This window comes from Hoplias malabaricus, chromosome 3 (genome assembly GCF_029633855.1).
Source record: "Hoplias malabaricus isolate fHopMal1 chromosome 3, fHopMal1.hap1, whole genome shotgun sequence".
NCBI classification, from domain to species: Eukaryota; Metazoa; Chordata; class Actinopteri; order Characiformes; family Erythrinidae; genus Hoplias; species Hoplias malabaricus.
Window position 1 is genome coordinate 67,019,035 of NC_089802.1, and position 25,627 is coordinate 67,044,661.

At 36.3% G+C, this 25,627-nt stretch overlaps 1 protein-coding gene across 1 annotated transcript in view; it reads right to left on the reverse strand.

Moving 5' to 3' along the window:
- szt2 (SZT2 subunit of KICSTOR complex) overlaps positions 1-25,627 on the reverse strand; it is a 139,745-nt gene that overhangs the window by 51,438 nt on the left and 62,680 nt on the right. Inside the window, exons 50-59 of the mRNA XM_066662886.1 lie at positions 14,323-14,496; positions 13,133-13,321; positions 10,474-10,685; positions 9,134-9,294; positions 8,691-8,800; positions 6,356-6,488; positions 5,333-5,460; positions 4,096-4,146; positions 2,237-2,358; positions 689-871 (exon numbers count right to left, since the gene is read on the reverse strand). Coding sequence (XP_066518983.1) covers positions 689-871; positions 2,237-2,358; positions 4,096-4,146; positions 5,333-5,460; positions 6,356-6,488; positions 8,691-8,800; positions 9,134-9,294; positions 10,474-10,685; positions 13,133-13,321; positions 14,323-14,496 — 1,463 coding nt within the window. The remainder of the gene's footprint in view (positions 1-688; positions 872-2,236; positions 2,359-4,095; positions 4,147-5,332; positions 5,461-6,355; positions 6,489-8,690; positions 8,801-9,133; positions 9,295-10,473; positions 10,686-13,132; positions 13,322-14,322; positions 14,497-25,627) is intronic.

Here is a 25,627-nt window from a genome sequence, read left to right on the forward strand (position 1 = left end):
TGTTTGACTGCTGTGCTGAGGAACATAAGGTCAGGGTGCTTTATTTTTGTTATTGTTATTACTTTTTTAATTAAAGCACAAATTAAAAACTGATTGAATCCATATGAATATCCTCAAAGGCAAAAAAACGCTGTTTGGTTTGAGGCCAGCTTGTGGCCACTATGCTGTATGTGAGAATTGTTCAGATAGATTTTAGCAAGCAGCTACTGGTGTGTTTCAGTTCTTAGTGGCCAAACCCCTGGAGTAGTGACAGCTGTCCATCACAGTGATGTCAGGGAACCTCAGGCACAGCCAAAGGTCAATATGCAGGTCTCTCTCTCTGACTCTCTCACTCACTCTCACTCTTTTAATCACTACTGATGTGACATAAAATGTGGCTTGTGTCTTGTTGAAAAAAAAATAAAACATATAAATATAAATATAACTCACTGTCTTTGTAATGTGTTTCATTTTCACAAGGGTATCAGCAATTACGGACCAAGTTGTCAACTTAAAATTAAGCCCACCACAGAACCCACACAATCCTTCCCATTCAGGTTCCCTTATAGTTGTAGAAATAAACACTACTGTCCATCTGCTTATCTGCAATAATCAGACAATAGATACAAGCTAGGTGTGCTTATACTATGCTGTAAGACGTCTGTGTGGGATTGGTTGTAGGGAGTGTGGGGGTTGGAGTGACACCGACCTGCTTGAGGTCCTCCTGTGCGGGTGTATCAGTGAAGCAATAATGGTGGAAGAGGCCCATTTTCTGGTTCAGTAAGCAGTTGACCACATGGGCGCGAGCATTTTGCCACTGGACTAGTCGCACCAGATCACGATTCAGGCACACTCCCAGATCCACTGACCAGTTATAGGTGTACAGGGTCAACTACAGCCAAGAGAAACAATTAACATCTGTCAGTTTCTTAAAAACAACAACAATAAATAATAATTCTCAAATATTAGCAAGGCTAAATTCTGTTTCCTGTTACTTTGTTTCAATTTAAGTTAATAGCAGAGGCATCTTGATAAAATAGCAGGTTTTGTTAGTTTTCTAAGAGGAAATTATGTCCATTTACTAACCTTTCTGCATGTTTCACTAAATAAATAAATAAGTAAATAAATAAAACAAACTTTAATAAAAAAATAAAAAAATAAAACACAAACACACATACATATATTTTAAACTAAGTAAAATTTTTGCACAGACCACATTTTAATTAATTTGTTATCAGTTCATCTTCAGAAAACTCAACAAAGAAACAGTTAAATAATTAAAACATTCACTATAACCATCAGCAACTATAATTGCTTTTTTGTTGACTTTCTCTATATTCTTTCTTAAAAGCCTTTTTCCATAAAAATCATTGCGATTCTTGACCAAAAGTCAGCAACTTGGCTGTTTTTGTCTTGTATGTGTAACATTTAAATTTCCTAGGGTTTTTTATTTGTTGTTTTTTTCTTTCATTGGTACAAATTTGCTTAGTTCATATTAGCAGGTGTTTTATTCTCATTGAAAAAGCTCATATAAGAAGATGCTTTTTTTGATCTAGTATTTTTGATAGACCTTATCAAGCTGCATTAGATCTACCACAATGCCTAGCGACAACACAAATAGAACAAGGTATACACAGGAGCTATATGGATATCATAGAGGCCTGTGTTTACAGCATTCTGTTATATATGAACATGTGGAAGATTACAGGGATTGTTTATCAGGCAGACAGATCCTGTTATAAGTCTTCGAGGCTGACTAGGAATTGGGGAACGAAAAAGGGGGACTATGTTTGTAAAGAAGTGTAAATATTACCTCCATGTGCAGTCTATTATTCCGCCTAATGTTCATGCAGACCTTGTATTATAAGAATGATCAATTGCAGGACAATGTGAAGCATCATTGTGGATACAAGAATGCCTGTGTTATGGTGTTCACAAAGAATTACCTTACACAAACAAGTACTAACCTTTAGCCTGTTGAATCAAAACATATAATAATGTCCTCGATGACTCCTTCACATTTTTGCTCTGTATCAGTGCCTTTTTTCGGGGGGTCATGGTGTGATGTGTTACATATGGTGCTTTTTTAAATGACATGGGAATTGCTACTCTGACAATAAAGGCTAAGCCAAAAGGAAGTAAAACAAATCTGAAAAGTCTAAAATGAGGATTAAAACACTCCATATATCAAATTGATAAACGAGTTTTACTGCCCAAACTTTATTGAGCATGTGCAGGACAATGCCCCACTCTTTACCTTTTTGTCCACTATATGGATATGTAGAAACCTCTGGCGTGGAGCCACACCTTTCCATGACTGACCAGGGTTCAGCCAATCACTGTGCTCCAATGCCTCAAACCGCTGAAGCCCTTTATGAGCTAGAGAGAGAGAGAGAGAAAGGAAGAAAGAAAGGAGAACAAAATAGAGAAACAGAAATAGATGAAGGAACAGAGAAATAAAACAAGAGGATGAGGAAAGGAAGCAAAAAACAAAAGAAATAAATCAGGGAAAGTTATGAAAGAAAAGAGAAAATAAAGGGAAAAAAAAGTTCATAAATGAAAGTAGAGAAGAAGGAAAAGATACAAAAGCAGAAAAAAGCATAGAAAAAATAATAAACGGAAATAATTTTAGTGAGAGAGAGAGAGACGTTGTGATGTACAGAAGATAGATCAAAAGTATAAAGAGATAAGAGAGAAAGTAAGAAAAAGAGAAGGCAGAGAGTAAGAGAGAAAGGAAGAAAACAAAAGAAAGAAAAACAATAAACAGTGGTGCCACGCCTGAATCCCTCCAAACATCTTTAGCAATGCAGCTGATTAAAGAAAGAGCACCCCATGGTGAGGAAGGGATTTGGAGAATATCACTGTTGAGATTAAATCATAAATAGGTCTCATTAAGTACACATAAAGAAAATTCTCGGCAGGGCTGCTTAATTCCCTGAGGCACGCAGCACACATTTAATACACTATTTAAAGACTGTGCGAGGAATGAGAGCACTAATCTCACGTGTATTAATATACACTCACTGCACACTAACTCTCTACAGTTGAGGAGCACTGCTCTCCACAGGTGGATTCCTACCACCACATTCAACCTGATCTAGAAAGCATGACTATTACTAGTTCCAGAGTTTTGTTTGTTTAAAAACTAAACACCAGAGGTGAACCAAAACATATGGACAAATAAGGAAATAAATTACTCTTACTAGGGTCAAATATTAACTCAAGTAAAATATTTTATCAAAAACAGCCAGAGTAGAAAAACAAAGGCAAACTCCTGCAACTTTGTAATACATCCAGCATCTATCAACAGTTTCTAAATTCTTGGTAACTGTTGTTCTCTATGGTTTGTTTCCATTCAGAAGCTCTGTGCCTTTTAAGGTGGATCAGTATGATTGAGAAAAAAATGACTCTTTGTACTTGGCTGAGGTTTGTCTGTAAGTTTTTAATTCACTTCCTGAATTACCACAGTAATTCAGTTGTAACTCGAGATGTTAATTTTTGTAGCACTTCCTGTCTATGTTTACATTCATGCAATTAGTGTTCTCGTATATTTGGCGACAGTTAAAGCCCAGCACCATAAGTAATCTGAAACAGCAAAAAATAAGGCAATATTATCCACCTATGAAGCAGGAATAGAGAAATATCCTCATCTCTTTCCATGATTTTCAGTTTTTAGAGGTCTCTCCATTCTGCCTAAACACCCCAGATGCCTAGCACGTCGCACTGAGCCGCTTTATTTATTTATTTATTTTAACTATTTACTGACACTAGGGCTTCATAAACACATCAGACCTGTTTCCAGCATGCAAACAGACTGGAAAACTAGCAGATTGTGAGGAGACATCCTCTATATTTTATAAAATGTTTTTTGAACACCGCCTTTAAGTACATAATACATGTTTTTAAGTAAATGTAACTAATTAATAACCAGCTCTGATGCTTATATAGACTTGCAATATAAAGACTCTGAGAAAACAAACTTGGTGATGTATACTACAAAATGAAGCTGAAATATAAGGTTTGAATGAAAAATGATAAGATAATGATAGAGACAGAGAGAGAGATAGATAGATGCCAGGCTGAACATGCTGACTCTGCTCAAGGGGCCAAACTTACGTGTGAATTTTAAACAAAGCACAGGGGGGCTTTCCTCATCTGAACGCTCTTCTGTGGGCAAACAAAGATAAGCACACACTGCATGGCAACTCTACATACACTGCTAATGTTACACACATACACACACTCAGAATTATGCACAAACTGCATGGCAAATCTACACACACTGGGAATGTTACACACACACATACACACACTACAAACTTCTAAGCACATTGCACACAAAGCTCATTGGCTATTCTACTACGGCCACAAATAAGAAGAATGAAAAATCTTTGGGCACAAAGGCAGGAATATACCCTGGACAGTGCACCAGTCCATTGCAGGGATACTTGAAATAATGAATACAAATATTTAAAGTTGATATTTATATAATTTAATCTTTTGTTTTGTATAAAAATAATTTTGATATTTAGCTCTTGTATGAAATACGCATGCATAATGGATGCATGCAAAATTGTTTTTTTTCTTTTTTGCAAAATAAGGCTAAAGTAAGGGGCAACTTTCTTTGTACATGTTTTCACACTAACATTCATAGTGTTTGAAACCTGCAATAGTAGAATAGCCCAACTCTTACACCTTCACAGTACAGAAACACACATGTGCAAACACCCAAACGGACCCACACTCACACGCAAAACACAAGACATAGACAAAAAAATTAAAACATTTGTTAGACAGATCTACAATATATGAGCTAAAATCAAGCCAGGAAAGAAGCCACAGACTAAATAAAGATGTAGAATGAGCAGTGTAAAAGCCAGGAAAGTTCTGATTTACACAGAAGACTGAACGAATTAGCTGATTTAGAATAAGCGTGAGTCTGTGAGTAGTTTGTAAATCCTTTCATCATTTATTTACTGGCTGATGAAAATGCTATTTTACTTTGCTCAATTACTGCATAAGCAGCAGAGAGAGAAAAGGGGTGGGGGTTACTGAGGCATAGCAAACTACAGCAAAGCCCAATCATCTCCACATACAGGCGTAAGTGGAACAATGCTCACAATTTCAGGAAAAAAAAAAAAAGAAAGAAAACATAAATAAATAAATTTCAAGCGTCACTGAAAATGCTTGTGTGCCTGGAATAATCAAGTTAAGATCAGAATCTGAGATGAAATGTTGTATCATTCTTCACCAGCATGTTTGATAAAGGTTTAATTAAAACACCCAACAACCAGAAGCTACTCTGATTTAGCCTGAGATGGAAAACGTGATGTCTTTGACTGGCTAAACGTACCTTGTTCCGTGCTGTAGTGCCACTGATGGAAGTTTCGGCCAATCAGAATGAAGCTCCTTGATGTGGTCAGCGGCTGGCTGACATGCTGGACGTGTGACAGAGGGACAAAAATGTCTCCCTGAGGGCAGCTATAGAGAGAAAAAAGGAAAATGTAACTAGCTACACAATTCAAAACAGTAAATCACTGTTAGGGGCGACATGGTGTCGCAAAATGTAGTGTCGCAATCACACAGGGTGAAATCTCAATCGTTACAGATTATATTTTTTTAAATTCTAAACAAATGGAGAAACTATTATTTGAATAAAGAATGACAGTAGAAAATTAATGAGAATATTCAGCAAAAAAAAAAAAACACTACATTTTACAGTAGGATTACACCATATTTTATACAATTAAATATTCCAATATAAAAAAAGATTACAGAAACTGCTTTCTGATTACATCCATCCATCCATCCATCCATTATCTGTAACCGCTTATCCAATTTAGGGTCGCGGGGGGTCCAGAGCCTACCTGGAATCATTGGGCGCAAGGCGGGAATACACCCTGGAGGGGACGCCAGTCCTTCACAGGGCAACACAGACACACACACATTCACTCACACACTCACACCTACGGACACTTTTGAGTCGCCAATCCACCTGCAACGTGTGTTTTTTTTGGACTGTGGGAGGAAACCGGAGCACCCGGAGGAAACCCACGCGGACACGGGGAGAACACACCAACTCCTCACAGACAGTCACCCGGAGCGGGAATCGAACCCACAACCTCCAGGCCCCTGGAGCTGTGTGACTGCGACACTACCTGCTGCGCCACCGTGCCGCCCCTTTCTGATTACATATATATTTTAATATATTAACTACAGAAAACAACCAGAGTAACAGAGTAGTGTTAACTGAATATTACTGTAGCTGAAAAATAATCTTAAGGACAATGCATTATGATGAGCTTGTGTTTTTTCACAGTTTGGTTCCTCATTACTACAAATACTACTTTCATCTCTTCTTTGTTTAATAATGTACCTGGTTCTCTCAAATATCTTCACCATGGTGTCTGGGGCCAGAGATGAGACCAAATGCACAATCTCTGTTACAATGGAGGGCAGAAGGAAGAGTGAAGAGAATTCAGCCGTGCAGTGCTGAATGGACGGACAACCTAAATGAGTCAGAAAAAAAAAAATGTTGGTACTTTAGACGTTTTATGGCTCTTTATAACACAAAATGCTAATGTTACTACAGTTTCAAGTAAAGGGAAAGTGCAGATTTTTCCAGAAAAGTTGTCCTAAATGCTGTCCTAAATGTAAATTAAAAGAAAGCATTTGTTTACAAATAATTCTATATCCTATGTTTGATTGAAAATAGTATAAAGACAATGTTTTAAAAACTAAAACTAAGAAATGGTACTGTTTATTGAAAAATATATGCCCATTCTTAATCTGATGGCAGAAACATGCTGAGAAAAAATTGGGAATGGCTAACAAAAGAATTTTTTGTAATGCGACAAAAAAAAAAGTTTACCGGCAACAGGTCAATGACATCACCGTGTTTAAAAAAAGAACATCTCACAGAGTCTTTCAGAAGCAAAGATGTTGATGGGTTATAGCAAAGAAGCTGGGATTTCTTTATGTACAGTACATATCATTAAAAGATCCAGAGAATCCAGAAAAAACTCAGATTGCTTTGCATCAACAACAGTTCTATGATTCTATAGTGTAAATCATTGTATGGGCTCAGAAACACTTCTGAAGGCCACTGGGTGTGATTACTATCGCTTAGGTTAGGGTTAAAACAATCATGCAAAGATGAAAATGAAGAAACCATGTATAAATAGGATCCAGAAATGCCACTGATTCTCTGTGCCTCAGCTCATTTAAGACAGAACGAAGTAAAGTGGAAAAGTGTCCTATGGTCTGAAAAATCAATATTTGTTATTTTTAAATTTTTTTAAAAGTAATTTCAATACTTTTTTGAAATTATAGATCAATCAATCAATCAAATTTTATTTATATAGCGCTTTTCACAACAAAAAGTTGTCACAAATCAGCTTTACAGAGATCTGGGTCCAAGCCTCCTAAGAGCAAGCCAGGGGCAAGAGTGGCAAGGAAAATCTCCCTCAGCACACGAGGAAGGAACCTTGGAAGGAACCAAGACTCATACGGGGAACCCATTGTCCTCGGGTCGACACCGGAGACACAACAGAGAATAGAACAGAAGTAAAAGTGAAATGATGACAGATGAACGGGTTATAGTAATGTGAATGTAGTATATTAGTGATGTATGAGTCTGAGGAATGAGGAGGTGGTCAGTGATTCTGTGTGAGTTAAAAGTAGGTGCAGAGTTAATTTGAGATAAAACAGAGTGGCCAAGCATGATAGTGTAGATGAGACAAGGCCAGGATCTTGTACAGGATTCCCAGGGGCTGGATCAGGGCAACACCTGGAAAGCAGCAGGACATCTCATAGCATGAGAGAGACAGGATAGATGCCAGGTACTCTGGGCTAAAGCTTGTTGTAAGCACACCATTTAAAAGCCAGCATTCATTATGATGTGGGTGTGCATTAGTGCACATGACATGGGCGACCGGTAATGCTGAATGATATGTACAGGATTGGAGCAACATGCTGCAATCTAGGCAATTTTTTATTCTGGAAAGGCCTTGCTTATATCAGCAAGTCAAGGCGAATCCACATTCTGCATGGATTACAACAGCATGGCTCCTTAGTAAAAGAGTCTGTGTGCTAAACTCATCCAGACCTGTCAACCATTGAAAAGAGTTGGTGCATTATGAAATGAAAAACACTATAATTGAGCCCCTAAAAATGTTCAGCAGCTGAAATCCTATAATAAGTAAGATTGAAAAAATATTTGACTTTCAAGACTACAGCACTTGGTCTCTTGAATTTACAAACATTAATAGAGTGTTTCTTAAAAACTTGGTGATTCAACATAGTGGTATACCTGCCTGTCCCAACGTTATTGAATCGTGTTGCTGGCATCAAATTCAATAATGGGAGAATATTTATTAAGAAAACTCTAAAGTTTCTAAAATTAAATTAAATATAGGGCTAAAATGATTTGCACATCATTACATGTTTATATATATTTTGCACAGCCTCTCAACATTTCTGGAAATGGGGTTTGTATAATATAATATAATTAAATGTTTTGGCCTTTCTTGCTTTACTTTTTCCTTATTTTGAAGAACTACTCTGTGTTCAAATCCCACACTACTATATGCTATATATGCATACTATATGCATAACATAAATAAACACTATCTACATTAATATTATTAGTGCTAAGCATAATTAATGTTAAATATTTAATACAACTCCAAGTGAGGGAATCAGAATCTCACCCAGTTTGGCCATAAAAATGACCCAGGGCTGAAAAGTGGACTGATAAAGAGGGTGAAGAGTACCAGCATCTCCTTCTTCTAACTGAGCCACATGCCTTCTGTACAGTGGCCTACAGAGAGAAAAAGAGAGAAAGAGGAGTAAGAGAGAGAGAGAATGAGGCATTTGGAGCCATTGTTGTAACATTCAAAATGAAACAATGTATTAAATAATATTGTTGTAGTACACATTTATCAACAAAGGTTATAGCACCCCTGGCCAAACTATATAATTCCTTTAAAAAAACATACATTTGCCCACTGCAAACTTTTTATATGCTAAACAAAATATCGGAGAGAAAATGTGGTCAGTAAAATGCTATGTGGCACCAAATTTTAATTTAATTTTTTCACTGATAGATGATGTGGTTCACATTTTTACTTAGCATATTTTAATGTGTGTTGACCTCTGATCTAGCTCCACTGTTGCTGCTCTCTCGTGGCTCCACTGCTGTTTTACACTTTCTGTTTTGTGTCTCCTCCGGGCGAGTCGGCTGTCCTCTGCTTTCTCCTGCACAATATCATCTGTAGTTTTTGGACTGCCAAGCTCAGACGAATCTGGCTTACTCTAAGAATAGGCATGCATACACACACACACACACACATACATCAAATCAGCAATTAGATACTACTGGCAATGTGTATAGATAAACATCTATAAAATACACACATGCAAAAACATACCCAATATATGTACATACACTAATATTGGATTTTTTAAAAAAATGTTCATGTTAATTTATTAACAGTTAAAATACATAGAATATGCTACAATTATGAATGTGCTATACCACAATACTTGTTGATACACAGATAAATTACGTTACATTGTGCTTTTCTGAGCATACCAGGTTTACTAGTCAAACTATAAAGTCAACACTATTAAATCAACTACATTCATTCATTATCTGTAAGCGCTTATCCAATTCAGGGTCACGATGGGTCCAGAGCCTACCTGGAATCATTGGACACAAGGCTAAATCAACTACATGCTACTTTTAAAAAAGAGTATTATTATTTCTTGAATTTAACACAGTGGAGTACGTATAATGCAAAATAAAATGTTTTTAGCATGTTACTGTGTCATTTCATTCCAAATAATCAGAGACCAGCAAAACTAAATATTGAGAAGATCACAGTGCATCACTGCCCATATCTAAGAGAAATATCATACAGCTAGAAAAAGCCAAGCATGCCCATTTTTATTAATTTTTTGGAGAGTAGTGTGATATTTATTCATGTTTATTAATAATTTATTTAAAGGTCTCTAAATAGGGTTTCCAGTAAATAATTCTGGCATCACTGAAAAGCTATTTCTGGTTCTCAAAAATTTTCACATCTTATTTTTTCTCTTTCCAGTATGTTAAACCCTTATATGAATTAAAAACTGCAGGAAAGGGCATATTAAGTATGTCCTCTGAACATATTACTGATTTTAAAATTGCAACAAATCTGTAAAATACATTACTTCACTCTGATCTAATCTGAGGGGACCACACCATTCAAATATTCTTCTATACACAAACACACCAATAAATGTTCCAGTTATGAGAGAAAACACAATGTTAATCATTAGTTGTAGGTAATCATTAGGTGAGTTTGTTTGGGTCCAGAGAAGCAGGATAAAGCTGACCATCATCAGTGTTTTGTAAAGTCAAAGAAAGCCATGCTGGCAGCTTTAATTAATGACAGTCATTTACAAGTAATGAAGACACTCTGTGTGCGTGTGTGTGTGTGGGAGATGCACCAGGATTTCCCAGAAGCTGCGTCGAGTGGTTTTGCCCGTGGGTGTGGTGGACTCTGGTGTGTTTGATCCTGTAGCAGGGGTGGAGCTGGGGGCAGGGATAAGGGTGATGGGAGATGGGCCACTTTTAAGCCCATGAGCGCTGACCGGTCTCCGAGGGCTTTCCTTCATCTCCTTCACTTCTTTCACATCTGGCTGCCGAAGACTCAAGGAAACTATAACAACATGACATCATCATTTTCACAACCAATATCTTATCTCTTACATGTCATTTGAACTGATATCACTTGAAAAATTAGTTAAGCCCCTCTCACACATGCACGGTAACACAGTTATACAAATGCCATCCCATAGCTAAAGCATGCAGAACATTTCCAGCTGAGAGAACGTGTCTGATGCTGAAAACCCCTGGCTGTGCGCTACACGTGTGAAAGGACAAACCCCGGAAAATATCCGAACCGAATTCTCCAGATTTTTTCTAGAGTTCATATGTGAAAATTATGTTAGTTTGCTGAAACTAGCTGAGAAATGTAACATAATGGTAACTATCACAGTAAATTTTCTGTATACTGAAACTTCCAGAACACAGAATAATATATCATAACAAGTGTCAAATACAGCAAACCCTTTGTAGTTTCATAATCCACGGTTTCAGTTAAACACCAATAAAACTAAATTAAATTTTACAGAAAAAAGCAACTCAGATTTTAAACTGCATGTCATTCAATATTTTTTTTCTCAGCCTTAAATTGGATGTGAATCATCTCTCAGTTTCATTACATATATTTTATACATCACAATACCTTATATGCAGTACTGTGCAAAAGATTTAGGCATCTAAGAAAATTACATATATTTAAACTAATGCCTTCTTAGTAAGCGTGGTATAAAACAAATAAGAAATTAGATGATCGTTTTTTGTTCATGTTTTGTTCAGATTCTCCTTGATTGCATGAATTTGTTAAATCAACAGCACACATTATTTAAAAACATTATTTATTAACCAGTAAAACTAGGTATTGGATGATAACCTCAAATAATATGGACTGCCACAAGGAGAGATTTGGAAAAAGTTCCACACTTTTTCCACACAGGAATAATATTATTTGGTTTTATTCTAATGTTGGGGCATTACTTGTTGCTTGTTTGTTTAGCAACTAAAAGCTCAGATAAATAGCTTTTTAAATCTCAATCTCTGGTGCCTAAAACTTTTGTACAGTACTGTATAAAGTTCAGCATTATCTGCAGCTTCAGGTTTTCCACAGTGTGTCTTGGAATGTCAATGTCTTGGAAATTGCTGTATGAAAATTATTAATCAGAATTATTTTAAATAGTTTAGTTTTTTACAGTTTCTCTTAACATTTGGCCCAGTTGTTTTGTTGTTTTTTGTTTGATTGGACCTGTTAGTAAATTTCTGAAATGTAAAAAAATAAATGCATATTCTTTGTTTCAATTTGTTGGCTTGGCCTTTTTACTGCACCACTTGAGTTAAATGCTTAGGGTAGACTTGCAGAGGATACTCATAATACCCTTCTTGAGTTTTAGCTGATTCCTTCTGACAAAGCTGCTGTAATTCAGTCAAATTTGTTGGCCGCTTTGCTCAAACATGTTCTTTTGAGTTTTCTTCCAAAAACTTTAATGCCCTTAACCTTGTCGTTCTCAACTCATTTTGTCACAAATGTTTCCTTTCTTGTACTCTTCGGTTTCATTTGAACATTGATGACAATTTGTTAAGCCCTGGGATATAATTTGCACCTCCTTCCTGAACGATGTAGTGTTTTAGGTTTGTAGCAGCTTTAAATGATTGTAAATTGCTCCTTAAGGAGTAATCAGACTTGTAAAGACTTTTTAATTTGCTTGGATTTTCACATTGTACCAAGAGCAGAATGACACTGGCTGCAAAGTAGGCTAGTGTGAGATGAGTAAAATATGTGATGTGTGTCTTCATGTTTAACATTGTGATGATACGACTTGCAGTAAATAAAAAATGATCTCTGGAGTCTGCATATTATTAATATAGCTCAAATATACAAAGATGGATTTTCCATTTTAAATGAAGAAAATCAAAAGTATGCATTTAAATGCCTTTTTAGGCATGGCATATTTTACACTAATCATGTTTCTTATATTTATTTTGCAAAAATATTGCATTTTTTTTGCATTCAAATTAAAATGACACACACACAAAATTTTTTTTTGCATAATTTGGCAGTTTCTAAATATCACTCCATCAATTTCTAAAAACCCCTACAGCTGTTTAAAGGCCCACTGAATATGTGATACAGAGAATTAAATGTGATTAAAAAGGTCTTGAAATTACTACTGCTTTGAACAAAGTACATGCCCTAATTCACTTGACAAAATTAACAATACGCTGGGAGTTATGAATAAAACATTTTTAAAACTGCCTAAATTATTTAATTTTAGTTTGTTTAAGTTTGTTACTCAGCAGTCATTTGACTGCCAAACTGCGCTTTGAGTAGGTGAAAATTCTGCAGCGCTTGCAGTAGGTGCTAACAGCAGTCAAATGACTGGCCTAGGTGTATGTGAATATTTGGCCTCAGCCGTATCTATGTAAAGCTACCTGATAGCATTATCTATTGGTTAAAATGCAACAAAAATTAAGCTGAATTAAACTTATTTGACTAAGCTGTCTCCTCACCATTAGCCTCATCTTTGTGGGTAGTTCCAGGCAGACAGAAAGTTTCTAAGCACAGGGGGTTGGGCAGAACCTTCATCTCCATGATGACATCACAGAGAGCATGGCGCAGGGCTCCTCGCAGTTTGTCCATCAGCTGCAGGGGGCTAATATTCCCCTGCTCCCAAATATCAAACCTGACACACACCGCACCTGTACACACACAGTGAGAAAGAGGATATATATCATGTTGTGTTCTTGGCTTCCTTTTGGTGACTTGGTAACCCTGTGATAAAAATGAACGTTAGTTCATTACGTTAGCTGTTAGTCCAGATAAGAAAAAGCAAAAAATCAAACAATGGCAATGAGTGCCATTACCCATGTCAAAACAAGACTACTACAATAAGAAAAATCAACATTGGTTGATAGGAGTAATAGATGCCATATGGCTTAAAACAGGCAGTTACTATAACGTTATCTGAAAAGTTCACTACTTTTACTTGACTTTGTGAGTATTGTGAATTATGTACCTACTAAATGATGCTTAGCAATATTTCAAACTGTGTAGTCTGTGTGAGTGTACAAAATAGAAAAAAAGAATAAAAAAAGAAACAGAAAATGAATTTGAGCATGCATGTAAAATGTACAAATGGTCTTAATCGTGAAATTTACTGCAAGTGATTTGTTCATGGACTTGCAATCTTGGGAGGGTAAAGTGCCTTTTGGTTGGATTCAGTTATGGACATATATAAGCAAAGTTCAGTTAAAATGCTCAACACAAATCAGAGCAGAGTATTATTAATTTTAAGTTCTTATCTTTAATTATGATAATATGAAATACCTAGCCTATATTCAAGGGAATAGCTAAGCATTTTTTTAAGTGATGGGTTATAATCTAGACCGACACTTAATATTTCAGGGAGCAACTCATTATTTAAATAAGGGAGAAAGTAATTACTTATCATTATTACTACTACATTATATGTTATTTTATATTCTTTTCTCTCACATGAGACGATGAAACCATTTGCTTTGTAGTCCCTGAATGATTTTGTTTATGGTCACAAGAGCAGGTCATACATGAGGGTTTACATGCTGATACAGGGTGGCCACAAAATACAATTACTATTTCAAATATTCAAAAATAATGTATTGCCCCTGTAACAAATTAAGCAAATATCCTTTTAAAATGCAGATTAAGTTACACTCCATACCTGTGATCTGGCCAGGTGACTCTATTTTGACCACAGTGGTCAGTGCTTCAAACTGGTCCGGATGGAGGGAGATGGCAGAGGAATCCACTTTCAAAGCATTATTACCATCCTGAGCAGAGATCTGTAGCGGAGAGCCCTGGGCATCCATAAATGAAAGGGCAATGCATGCAATACCTGCAGAAAACAGTACACAAACCCGGCAATAAGAAACATAAATAATGAGATAACATTTCATATAAAAATACACAAAACATAATACTTCACCTGTCAGCAGAGGCTTCTAGCCCACAAAAAATAAATAAATAAACTGAGGCAAACTGAATTTGCTTATGCAGGAACAATAGTGAGGTTTACAAAAATGCAGAGCAACAGCACAATCCATAAATCTGCTCTTAAATAACATAAATGCAACACAGAAAACAACTGAGAAGGCAGCAGCTGTCATATTGAGTCTGGATTCTCATGAATTCGAGAGCTGGATTTCATCCTCTAGTGTTAGATTCAACTCAGGCTAAAGTATAATCCCACAAGGCATTGAAAAAATGAATAGCCTTCCTCTAGAAAGCAGAAAGACAGGTGAACGGGTCCTCTTTTATTAATTTCTTAAATCTTTTATCATTCTGGAAACATTTCATCAGGGCACAGAGCTATACAGGGGCAATTTGGTGTAAAGTAATACATATATATTTTTCCACCCTTATCACAAATATAATCATTCAGCCAAGAATTTTTTATTAGACATTTATTAGCATTTCCCAAACTACAACCCTGTGAAGGTTTGAAATGTAATAATGCAGAATTTAAAAATAATCTATCCAATTAAATATGTAGACATGACTTGAGTGTGTTTCGGTGTGAAATGTGTCATTATAAGGAGACTCAAGTTAAAGTCAGAAATATTCACAAAGATGATCATAGCAACCAAAGATCTCTTAAACCTACATCAAATATGAATATGCTACTTGAGACACTGATTTATATCTGAAACATTGTTATACTCTTCAATCATAGTTTTGCGATTCAATTATGGTCTGAAGTTTAATTTATTGTACTCTTGATGGAGGCTGACAACCTGCAATGATTTAAGGCAAAGAAGTTCCCAGCATCTGCACGTTTCAGGAATGAATGAATGAATGAATGAATAAATAAATAAATAAATAAATAAATAAAGTTTTACATCTCATATTTACTTATGTAAAAATTTGGATACATCCGTAGAATTCCACTTTATGTGTTTTTGACACTTTGTGACATATTATTATACTGCCCTGAAGGGCACAATGGGAAAAAACTGTGAAAAGTATGATTTTGAGACCAAGTTATACTCACCAAAAAATGTTTTCTATAATATGGCATTCCAATTCTTAGCACATAGCTCTATAGAAATATTAATTTGCCCTGTTTCCCTGAAGCCTGGAGGGGTAACCGAAAATAAATCTGCTGGTCAAAACTGGTATAACACCAGTGTTGACAAATTAAAAATAATGAAAAATATGAGTAGAAAAAAAAATTAGGACAATTTTTTTTTTAGGTATTTGATGGCTAAAATTCAAAGTTTCTGTATTATCCAGTTCTAGATCTAGTAATAAAAATGTAGCTAGAATATACTTTTTATTCTTATTTAAGGGCACCTGTGTAGCACACAAAATATAGTATCTGGTATCTATCAAAAATGGCTGGAAAAATTGAACAAACATACAGACAAATTTCAGCTGCTTTTAACTATATAATGAAACTCTGCAGTAGTTTATTAAGATAAAAATAAACTTCAGCTTACACTGATTAACTACATTTGTTATAAGGTGTAAAACAGGGTTTTCATCAGACTATGGCTTTAAAAGCTTTTCTGGCATGTCTATCAGGTTGTATGCATGTGTAGATTTCTCTAGCTGCTGGAATTAGTGCACTCCATTAGCTCCTTGAAGTATGCTCCCTGTGTTCCCTGTGTGATGAATGCTGACACACAAAAACACACACACTTCTCTCATTTTCTATTTTTCTATCAGAGAGACAGAGGGACATGCTCTAACGCTCCACCCTCCCACCCTCAGAATGCATCCAACAGCCAGCCACTTCTCATCCTCAAACCACTGAACATAAGGCCTGTGTGTGTGCGTATGTGTGTGTGTTACTATTACACTGGTGATGGAGTAGTGATCTCCAGTCTGTGCCTTTGCCCTTTATTTGATGAAAGCTCCATTTACTCCAAAACATTAGAGGGGACTTGATGAGGCCTGGCCATGTCCTGAGTGACCCCTAGGCAGTAATGGGTAAGAGACACTTGGACAGACCATCTCTCTTACTCTCTGTCTCCTCAGTTGGTCTTTCTTCAGGGAGACTGAGCAGGCAACTGATGTCAAAAACTAAAAGCGAGTTTTACTCTAACAGCTAGTGTCCAGAAACAGGTTGATGAGAATATTTTAAAGCCTCCCACAACTCTTCCAGTCTCCACTGGGATATATTTTAAACATTGTAATTCATAAAAAACACTCCTGCAACTTCTTATTTAAGGAGTAATTACAAGTGACACCACCACCACTGCCACTACTTTGGGAACCACTGGTCTAGAACAATATCTGATGGCCAATCAGTGGCTTGACCACAACTTGGGTTTATTAGCTATGGCTAATTTGTAGACACTATCACTTAGTGCATTTACATGCACTTAATAATCAGGTAACTGGAAAAAAAAATCAGATTTTTTGAGTAATCCGATCAATGTGTTTTGGAAAAAGCACTTGGGAAACCAGATAATGGGAAAACTTAGTTTACACGTGTCCGGCAATAATATAATTTCTGCTTTGCAACAGCCAATCATTTCACAGAAAGATGAGACAAACTTCCTGCTGCAGGTTTTGTAAACATGGACTCACTTTACATGTGAAAATGGATCTCAGCTTTCTGTACACTGCTGCTGAGACAGAGATGAGCTTTTTGAAATGAGCTTCTGTTCTTGGACACAGCATGTGTCCCTACGTTAAAGGCAAAGACCTGAGCTGCTGGTCTGTGGTGAACACTGGTGGGAGCGAGTGGTACTTCATGAATTTTCAGGTAAAGAATGGAAAAGAACCTCAGAATGTGAGTCAGAGATGGCTCTACACTTGATCACATCTGCACACATGTGCATACTGAGAAATCCAAAGGAAAATTAGATATCTGTATACACACACTGAGAAAGTATTTGAGCTCTCTTAAACAAATTTCTTAATCTGATTTCTAGACCTTACTCTGATTTCAGAAATCAGCATATGCTGTTCACATGATCACTTGAATAATCACATATCTGCAGAAATCTGATTAAGAATGGATCATGTAAACATACTCATTGTCAAATTTAATATGAAAAATCTACCTGAAACATCCTCTTGTAGTTTTGCCATTACAGACTATAGCTCTAAAAATGAACTCTAGGGTATATTGTTCTTTAGTTAACTCCAAAAGACAGTAGACCAGATCTTCTTAGGTTTACAGCATTATTGTTCTAGTATAAATGTATCAGAAACTAGTCACTTTATTATTTATTATTAGCATGGCTCTATCCCTTTATCCATATTTAATTTTTAGATACATTTTAGATGTAATTTTTAGATATCTGGATATTCTGGATAGTTTTCTTGGTTATCTACACTCATGTGAACAGTGACATTGAGTTTATGGAAAGTCCAATAGTATTTTGTCAAAGTGGGTGAGGGTGAGGGCAAGTTTTTCCAGTGGGAAAGTGGTCAGGTAGCATATAAAAAAAAAAACAAAAAAAAAAAAAACAAAAGGACAACTTTTGACTCACCCTATACATTAACCTGTAATATTATTATTATTATTATTATTATTATTATTATTATTATTATATTATTAAATCCATGACAGTAATATAGCTTTAGCTTGTTCGTTCTTTTCAAGTTTCTGGTTTATAATTACCAAAATGTCTTTCTTGATTGTCAAAATTATTGGATAACTTGCCATTCTGATTTGATTACATGGATAAACTGAGGTGCACTACACTTTTATCAAGAGCAGCTTACAATTAAATCAAGTTAAATAGCCAGACCAATGTAGTGTCAGGAGTACAGGAATTCTGATTGTGGTGTAGGGTGGTTTTGCTTGGGTAAAAAAATTGACCTACACTACCTTGTGGAGAGATGCAGTGTTGGCCACTGCACTATACACACACCACTATACTAATCATAACATCCCAGTCATCAGATTTAATCAGCAGTATGCTTGAAATTAATTAAGCTCTGATTATGCTGTGATTGCTCAAAGAAAGAGTCGAAAATGTTTGGGCAAGTATTTTTTTTAAGTAAAATTTCTGTATCAAAGTTAGGTGTTTTATTATTTTTTTTAAATCGTGGTGTATTTCTGAGCATGGCTTATTGCAATTATTTTTTGATTATAATTTTAACAAGTGCCTAGGACTTCACACAATACTGTACATCATACATGTCTTTGCATTATCAGCTTATCAGTATATAAATATATGGTTATGAAAGTTGAGAAATATATACATAAAACTTTAAAACTTTGAACCTTTAGAAGATTTCCTCTGGGACTTGAGCATAATTTGACAAAATAAAATGCCAGAGATATACCGAAAGCCTGTTTGCAATGAAAAATCCAGTAAAAAAATAAAATAAGACATATATATATATATAAAACAAAAGAACACACACTGATGTGCATGCAGACTGCCTCATGCAGGACTGAGTGGGAACCTGGCTGTAACTGTAAGGCAGACTGCTTTGGTGAAACATTAATAAAGCACCGCAAACTGAAGAAAGTACGTGCTGCGGCAGAAGTACAAACACAGCCAGCAAGGGGTGCCACAGAGTAGAGGGATAAAAGGGTGGGGTGTGGTACCTTGGAACTGTGAGGGAGGAAAGAGGTTCTGTACAAGCTCCGACATTGTACCTGAGTCACAACACACACATACGCCCTTAAATAAACATAGGATAGGACAACACTGAGCCTCAGTGAAAGAGAAATCTAGATGGAGCAATATGGCTGAAAATGACAGAAATATTGGTCTGCTTCATTTGAAGATACTTGTTTGGGAGGAAGAGAGAGAGAGAGAGAGAGAGAGAGAGAGAGAGAGAGAAGAAAAGGGTAAAGGAGTGATTTGTTTTACTCTAATTAGATCAAAATTTCATTTTGGAATTTTATTGCTGTCACAAAACCCCTCTTTTTCTGCTGTGATCCCTTGTATGAGTTGAACCTTCACTTCTGCAAAGTAAAAATATTCACCAGCCATAAATGTTTAGTTACATGACACAATGCTCAGGTCTACAATCAAGGACGACAATCAAGTTTGTCCTGAGGAAGGACAAACCGCAACACCAATATATGCTGCAAGTTGTTCAGTGGCATCGCCATCAATTCCCCAGCGCAAAGAAGACAAGGACTGTATATGACTCGTTAATAATCGCTGGACTGGATGACAGTGACAGTTTATGTTGATTGATGCACCATCTTATTGATAAAGGATTGATATATTGTTGAGCAGCTGCAATGCTGTATTAATATAATTTATAAGTTCAACATTTAAAGTGTTACAGTGACAAAATGAACTTATTTTTAGCAACACGCACTTCAAGAAAGTCCTCATTGTGTTTTAGGTTCACTTTTGATATATATAGATATATATCAATATACATTCATTCATTGTCTGTAACCATTGTCTGGGAATCATAGGACGCAAGGCAGGAACACACCCAGTCCATCGCAGGGCAACACACACTCACACATTCACTTACATACTCACACCTGGAGCACCCAGAGGAGGCGAGAAGAAAAGTGAGGAGAAGAAGATATGTATGAATCTTTGTGTCTACAGTTGATGCAATCAACTACTGCAGACAGTACACTTTTTGGAAAAGCATAAAGTTACATGGTTACCTCATGTTTGAATGACAGGGCCCTGAAGCGCAACACAGACTGGTAACACAGCAGAATGAAGACAGAGAGAGATAGTGAGAGAGAGAGAGAGAAATTTGTGAATAGACTGAAGATGGAGGACAGAGAAACAAGAGCAAAGAGAAACTAGGCAAGCCTAGTTTAGCCGTACCACCATTAGCCATTGTCACAGAGGTTTTTCTGGCATTTCAAAAACAGGAAAGCCTAAAATACATAGCCTTGTCATTTGATGGTCTGGAGAAGCTTTGGTGCTTCACATTAATGTCTTTGTTTACAGTAATAAGAAGTAATAACAAGTAACAATGAAATTAGTTTATTACTTGTTTTTGAAAATTTCTAAAGCTAAGCACCTTAACATTTTATCAACAACGTAATCTACACTTGACAAAGGAACAGGGCATCGCTGGGAACTAGATATTTATTACTGACTTACATTTCTATAAGGGTCAGACTGATAAAACAGTGCTGTAACAAGTTCACAGCCTCGTTTATTTTGAGTAACACCTCGCTCTGGTGTTCTGACTTTAATAATCCGGAGATTTTGTCCGTTTTCATGTAAAGTTAATTAAAAAGCTGTGCAGATGTAATTTACTCGTCAGAAAGTCAGTAACGGTGAGATGTGTCTGTGTATTCGTGTCGTATTAGGGACAGACAAGATGATTTCTGTTTGCTAAATATATAGTAGAAAACCAAAGGCTGAGTCACAGAAACATTCTCCAAACATAAAGAAGAGACTACGATAAATATTACCTCATCAACCCTGTGAAATACGGCTGAATCAACAGTTCCTACTCGCGCATGCGTGTTTCAACATTAGGTTTCAGTCAGTCAGTCAGTCAGTAAGCGCATATGCCTCTTCTAGGCCGGAAAAAGAGATCCTAGTGAAGTGGAGACAGGGATCAGGAGAGATTCAGAGACAGAGCGCAGAAAGAGAAGGTTTGAGAAATTGCAACACATTCTGACATTGAAAAAAAAATAAATAAAAAAATAAATAAATAAATAAATCACACTTTTCCTTAATATCTGAACCAACGGTCTGTGTAAATTATGTTCAGATCAACAGTGTTCTGACACTTGGCTGCTTACTTTTTGAGACCCAAAGTACGTCTCAAAAGTGGCACTTGAACAAATCACAAAATAAATAAATAAAAACCTGTCACTATATAAGCTGAAAGAACATAACAGAAGCTCCAGGCTGGATTTACATACACACACACAGGCAAACAAACTTCATTTCTACCTAACGATTATCCCTGAGCAGTCAGAGACCAAGCCATATTAGACAGTTTAGGAGTACTGTTGTGAGTCACTTCAGTATAATGAGCTGAACTTGAAGTCATTACAGAGCAGTTAGAATTTATATAAGAAATAAAAGCACACACAGGGGGTTCCTGAGATAGTCATTAGAAATTATAATTGTGTGCTTTAAGTCCTTAATGCTGAGGCACAATCTCTTCCATTTAAATAACCAGGTCTCAATGCTGTCACTTCTTGTTTAGTACAAAAACATGATTTTCAAGTTCAAAATTCATACATTTTTTAAATGTAACTCTTCAAAAGATTTTTGCTCAAGATTGCAGTCTAGTAAGGCACCCCTATTTGACTGATTTTTGAAGGTAGAACAGATTAAATCTGTATGACAAAGTCTGGCCTGGATTCCTTGACTTGGAGTAGGTGGTTCTAATCAGAATGATCCTTCAAATACAGATTTGAAAAACAACCTACACTCAGACATTTTGACGATGCAACTGCCCTTTTCAACATACCAGATCGTATCAGATACCCACAGTGGAAAAAATATGAAAAACAGAAGAAAACAAGCCTCCGGACAAGAGTGTGTTTTTAAAACAACTAGTTCATACTCTGCAATTGGTTTAGAGAATCTTGTGATGTTGAACCACAGGAAAAGACTTTCTAGTGGCACCCCCACCACAAACACATTGTACATTCCTCATTGAACATTCTTCTGAGTGACGTTTCAGCTGTTAAATGTTTGACATTTTTGGAGGACATTTCTAAAGAATATTAAATCTGATAACACAGCGTGTGGTTAATTGAATTAACAAACCACTTTGGAGATAGATAGTGAATAGAACCCAGTTTAGGTAAAAAGGTAACTATAAATAATTGCCAAGTTCCCATTTCTGTTGATCCATATCTGAGTTTATGTTGAGAAAACTTATGTTCAGAAATTTTGCACATTCTAAATCTTCACATGAATAAGACATGGCAGAAGTCCAAATGAAACAGCAGCTAAAGACTTATTGAACCCCCAACCAGCAGGAGGCAAGATTTGATATTTAAAGGGGTGCTACTAAAACATCTTAAATGTATTACAGGTCCAGTAGCAAGTCAATGAGGTTTAAGAGAATAAATGTAGACTGAATCAATATATAAGAGCCACTGTAAATGTTATGTAAGTGATAACACTGAGAACATAACTGAACAACTGTCATTTAAGGAGACATCTCTCAAACCTGTCATGATGTCAATATATATTCATTATTTTCTATGATTTCATTAAAATTCTTCTTAATTTTTAATGATCTTTAAATGCAACTCATAAAACAGCATTTACTAGCATGTCTTCTGCCACTGTTTCAGAAGAACATAATGTAGTGGAGTAAAAAGTAAGATATTTGACTTTGAAATGTAGTGGAGTTATAGTAAAAAGTCGCCCAAGATGGAAATACTTCAGTAAAAGTACAGATACACGAAAAAAGTACTTAAGTACAGTAACACATTACATATACTTCGTTACTGTCCCCTACTGGCATTCAGCACGATTTACACATGCAGATCATATACACTATATTGCCAAAAGTATTCACTCAACCACCCAAATCAATGATGTCAGATGTTCCAATCTCTTCCATGGCCACAGGTGTATAAAACCATGCACATAGGCATGCAGACTGCTTCTTTGTGACTGCTTCACTTGGTGAAAGAAAGGGCTGCTCTAAATTCCAGCATGGTACTGTGATGCCACCTGTGCAACAAATCCAGTCCTTAATTTTTCCTCACTACTAAACAGTCTATAGTCAACTGTCAATGGTAATATAACAAAGTGGAAGCGATTGGGAATGACAGCAACTCAGCCACAAAGTGGCAGGCCACATTAAATGACTGTGCAGGGTCAGTGGTTGCTGAGGTGCATGGTGCACAGGGGTCGCCAACTATCTGCAGAGTCAATCGCTACAGACCTCTAAACTTCATGTGGCATTCAGATTAGTGAAAAAACATTGCTTAGAGAGCTTCATGGAATAGGTTTCCATGGCTGAGCAGCTGTATCTGAGCCTTACATCACCAAGCACAATGCAAAGCGTCGGATGCAATGGTGTAAAGCCACTGGACTCTAGAGCAGTGACAAATCACGACCTCGACCTGATAGAACACTTTTGGGATGAATTAGAGCGGAGACTGCTAGCCTTGCCTTCTTGTCCAAAATCAGTGTCTAACCTCATAAATGAGCTTCTGGAAGAATGATCAATAATGGTCATAAACACTCTCCTAAACCTTGTGGAAAGCCTTCCCAGAAGAGTTGAACTGTTATAACTGCAATTGGTGGGCTGACATCTTATGAAACCCTATGGATTAAGAATGGGATGTCACTTAAGTTCATATGCATCATATATACACTTCCTTAATGGGTTGAAAACCAACACCGACTATTATTCAGGCCCTGATGTGTAGAATCTGAATTATGCAGCGAATATAAAAGTGGTTAGTGAAAGTTACTCTTTTCCCCAACTCCACAGCCCATGATATGGGTAAATAAGTAACTTAAATAAAACCTCTCCTGTTGTCTCATAAGCTTTTGCTTATTACACCCACTTACAATTCAGCTGACCTGCCTGGTTTTGCCTCCTTATCCGCTGTTTCTTTTCTCTCAGCAGCACTGTTGCTTATTTGCTGCTGTCTCTCTCTCTCTGCTTGCTGCTTATTTTGGAGGTGTTTCTCTGCTTGTGGCTTCTGCAAACAATTAAAGTAAAGCAACACTGCTGGCAGGGGCAGTTTTGTTACTGCCAGAGAGACCAGTGTCGTCAATGAGGGAAGTAGCCCTGCTGACATTTCATCTTTACTAACCTTTCAGCTTGCACACTTCTCTTCAGCTTCCCTATACAACAATACCTTATTTATTCCGTGCAGTGTCGGGCCTGTTGCTTTTCTTGGACCTAATCACATCTTTCTCTCTATGGAAGTATGGGTTCTGAGTCCTACAGCCAATTATCACCAAAAAAGCTTTAAGTGTTTGCTCTACTTCCTTGCTGCAGTTCTTGACTCCTCCCTTCTTGTTTGTTCTGGATCTGTTCTGATATACTTAAACCAACACCTCACTGAACCTTAAATCAGCTTCCTTTAATGAATTCTAGCATCTGCCCCGATGTCCAGCATAAATATGTCAAGACCTTTAAGAATCCAATAATTTAGGAGAATAATATATTTACACAAATATTCTGTTAATTGAGGTCCATAAGCTCAGTTTGTTTGTATGTCCTAATATCAAAATGAAAAAAATAAATAAATAAATTATATATATATATATATATATATATATAATTATGTCTTTTGGCATATATAATTGTATGAAAAAAACATCAGAAGTTGTTTTTATTATTTAGTCTATATAAAAAAGTCTATTTGAGGTTATTATGTAATCTGGCCTGGTCTGTGTCAAACTGTCTTGTGAAAGACCTCAGGCTGGGTAAGCATCAGAGACTCATTTTAGAACATTTAAATACAATTAATACGTAGACTGCTTTTGATTGTTTTGGGAAAACATTCATCATTTTTAAATGCCTTTTAGCAAGGTTTGATTTTGGTGCCTTTGCTTTTTTATTTGTACATGTACTTGTTAATATGATTAATGTAATGCTATGCTTTGTAATGTTATAAACAAAGATTCCCATTCCTTCGGAAAATCAAGTCTCTGCTGCAAAAAGATGTGTTCAGTTTTTTAAGGTTAACCAAACAAATTATGAAGAAATTTAAAAATATTCTCTGTGCAAAAATTTTTGAAAAAGCAACTTTGTGATAAATTAGGCACCTTCGCATTACATAGAAAATCAAAAGAGCGAAACCTGGATGCTGAATGTTGATGTAGTTTCTGTTTTGTCCCGCACTCAATTTACTTTATCATTTAGGAAGTGAAGCTTTTTCTATCTTAGACAATGCTGACTCCTCCCTTCCCCCCACCCCCCTTTCGTGTATTTGTATTTGGATATTCAAATTGTTAAAAACTTTTTACTGGGCTGTTTTTTATTTTTAAAAGAGGCATCTACTGCAACTTGTACAAAATGCAGCAGGGCAGATTCTATATCACACCCAACAATAATACTATTTACACAATTTACTTATTTTTGAGAACTGATTTTAAAGTCCTTGTTTTTAAAAGCAG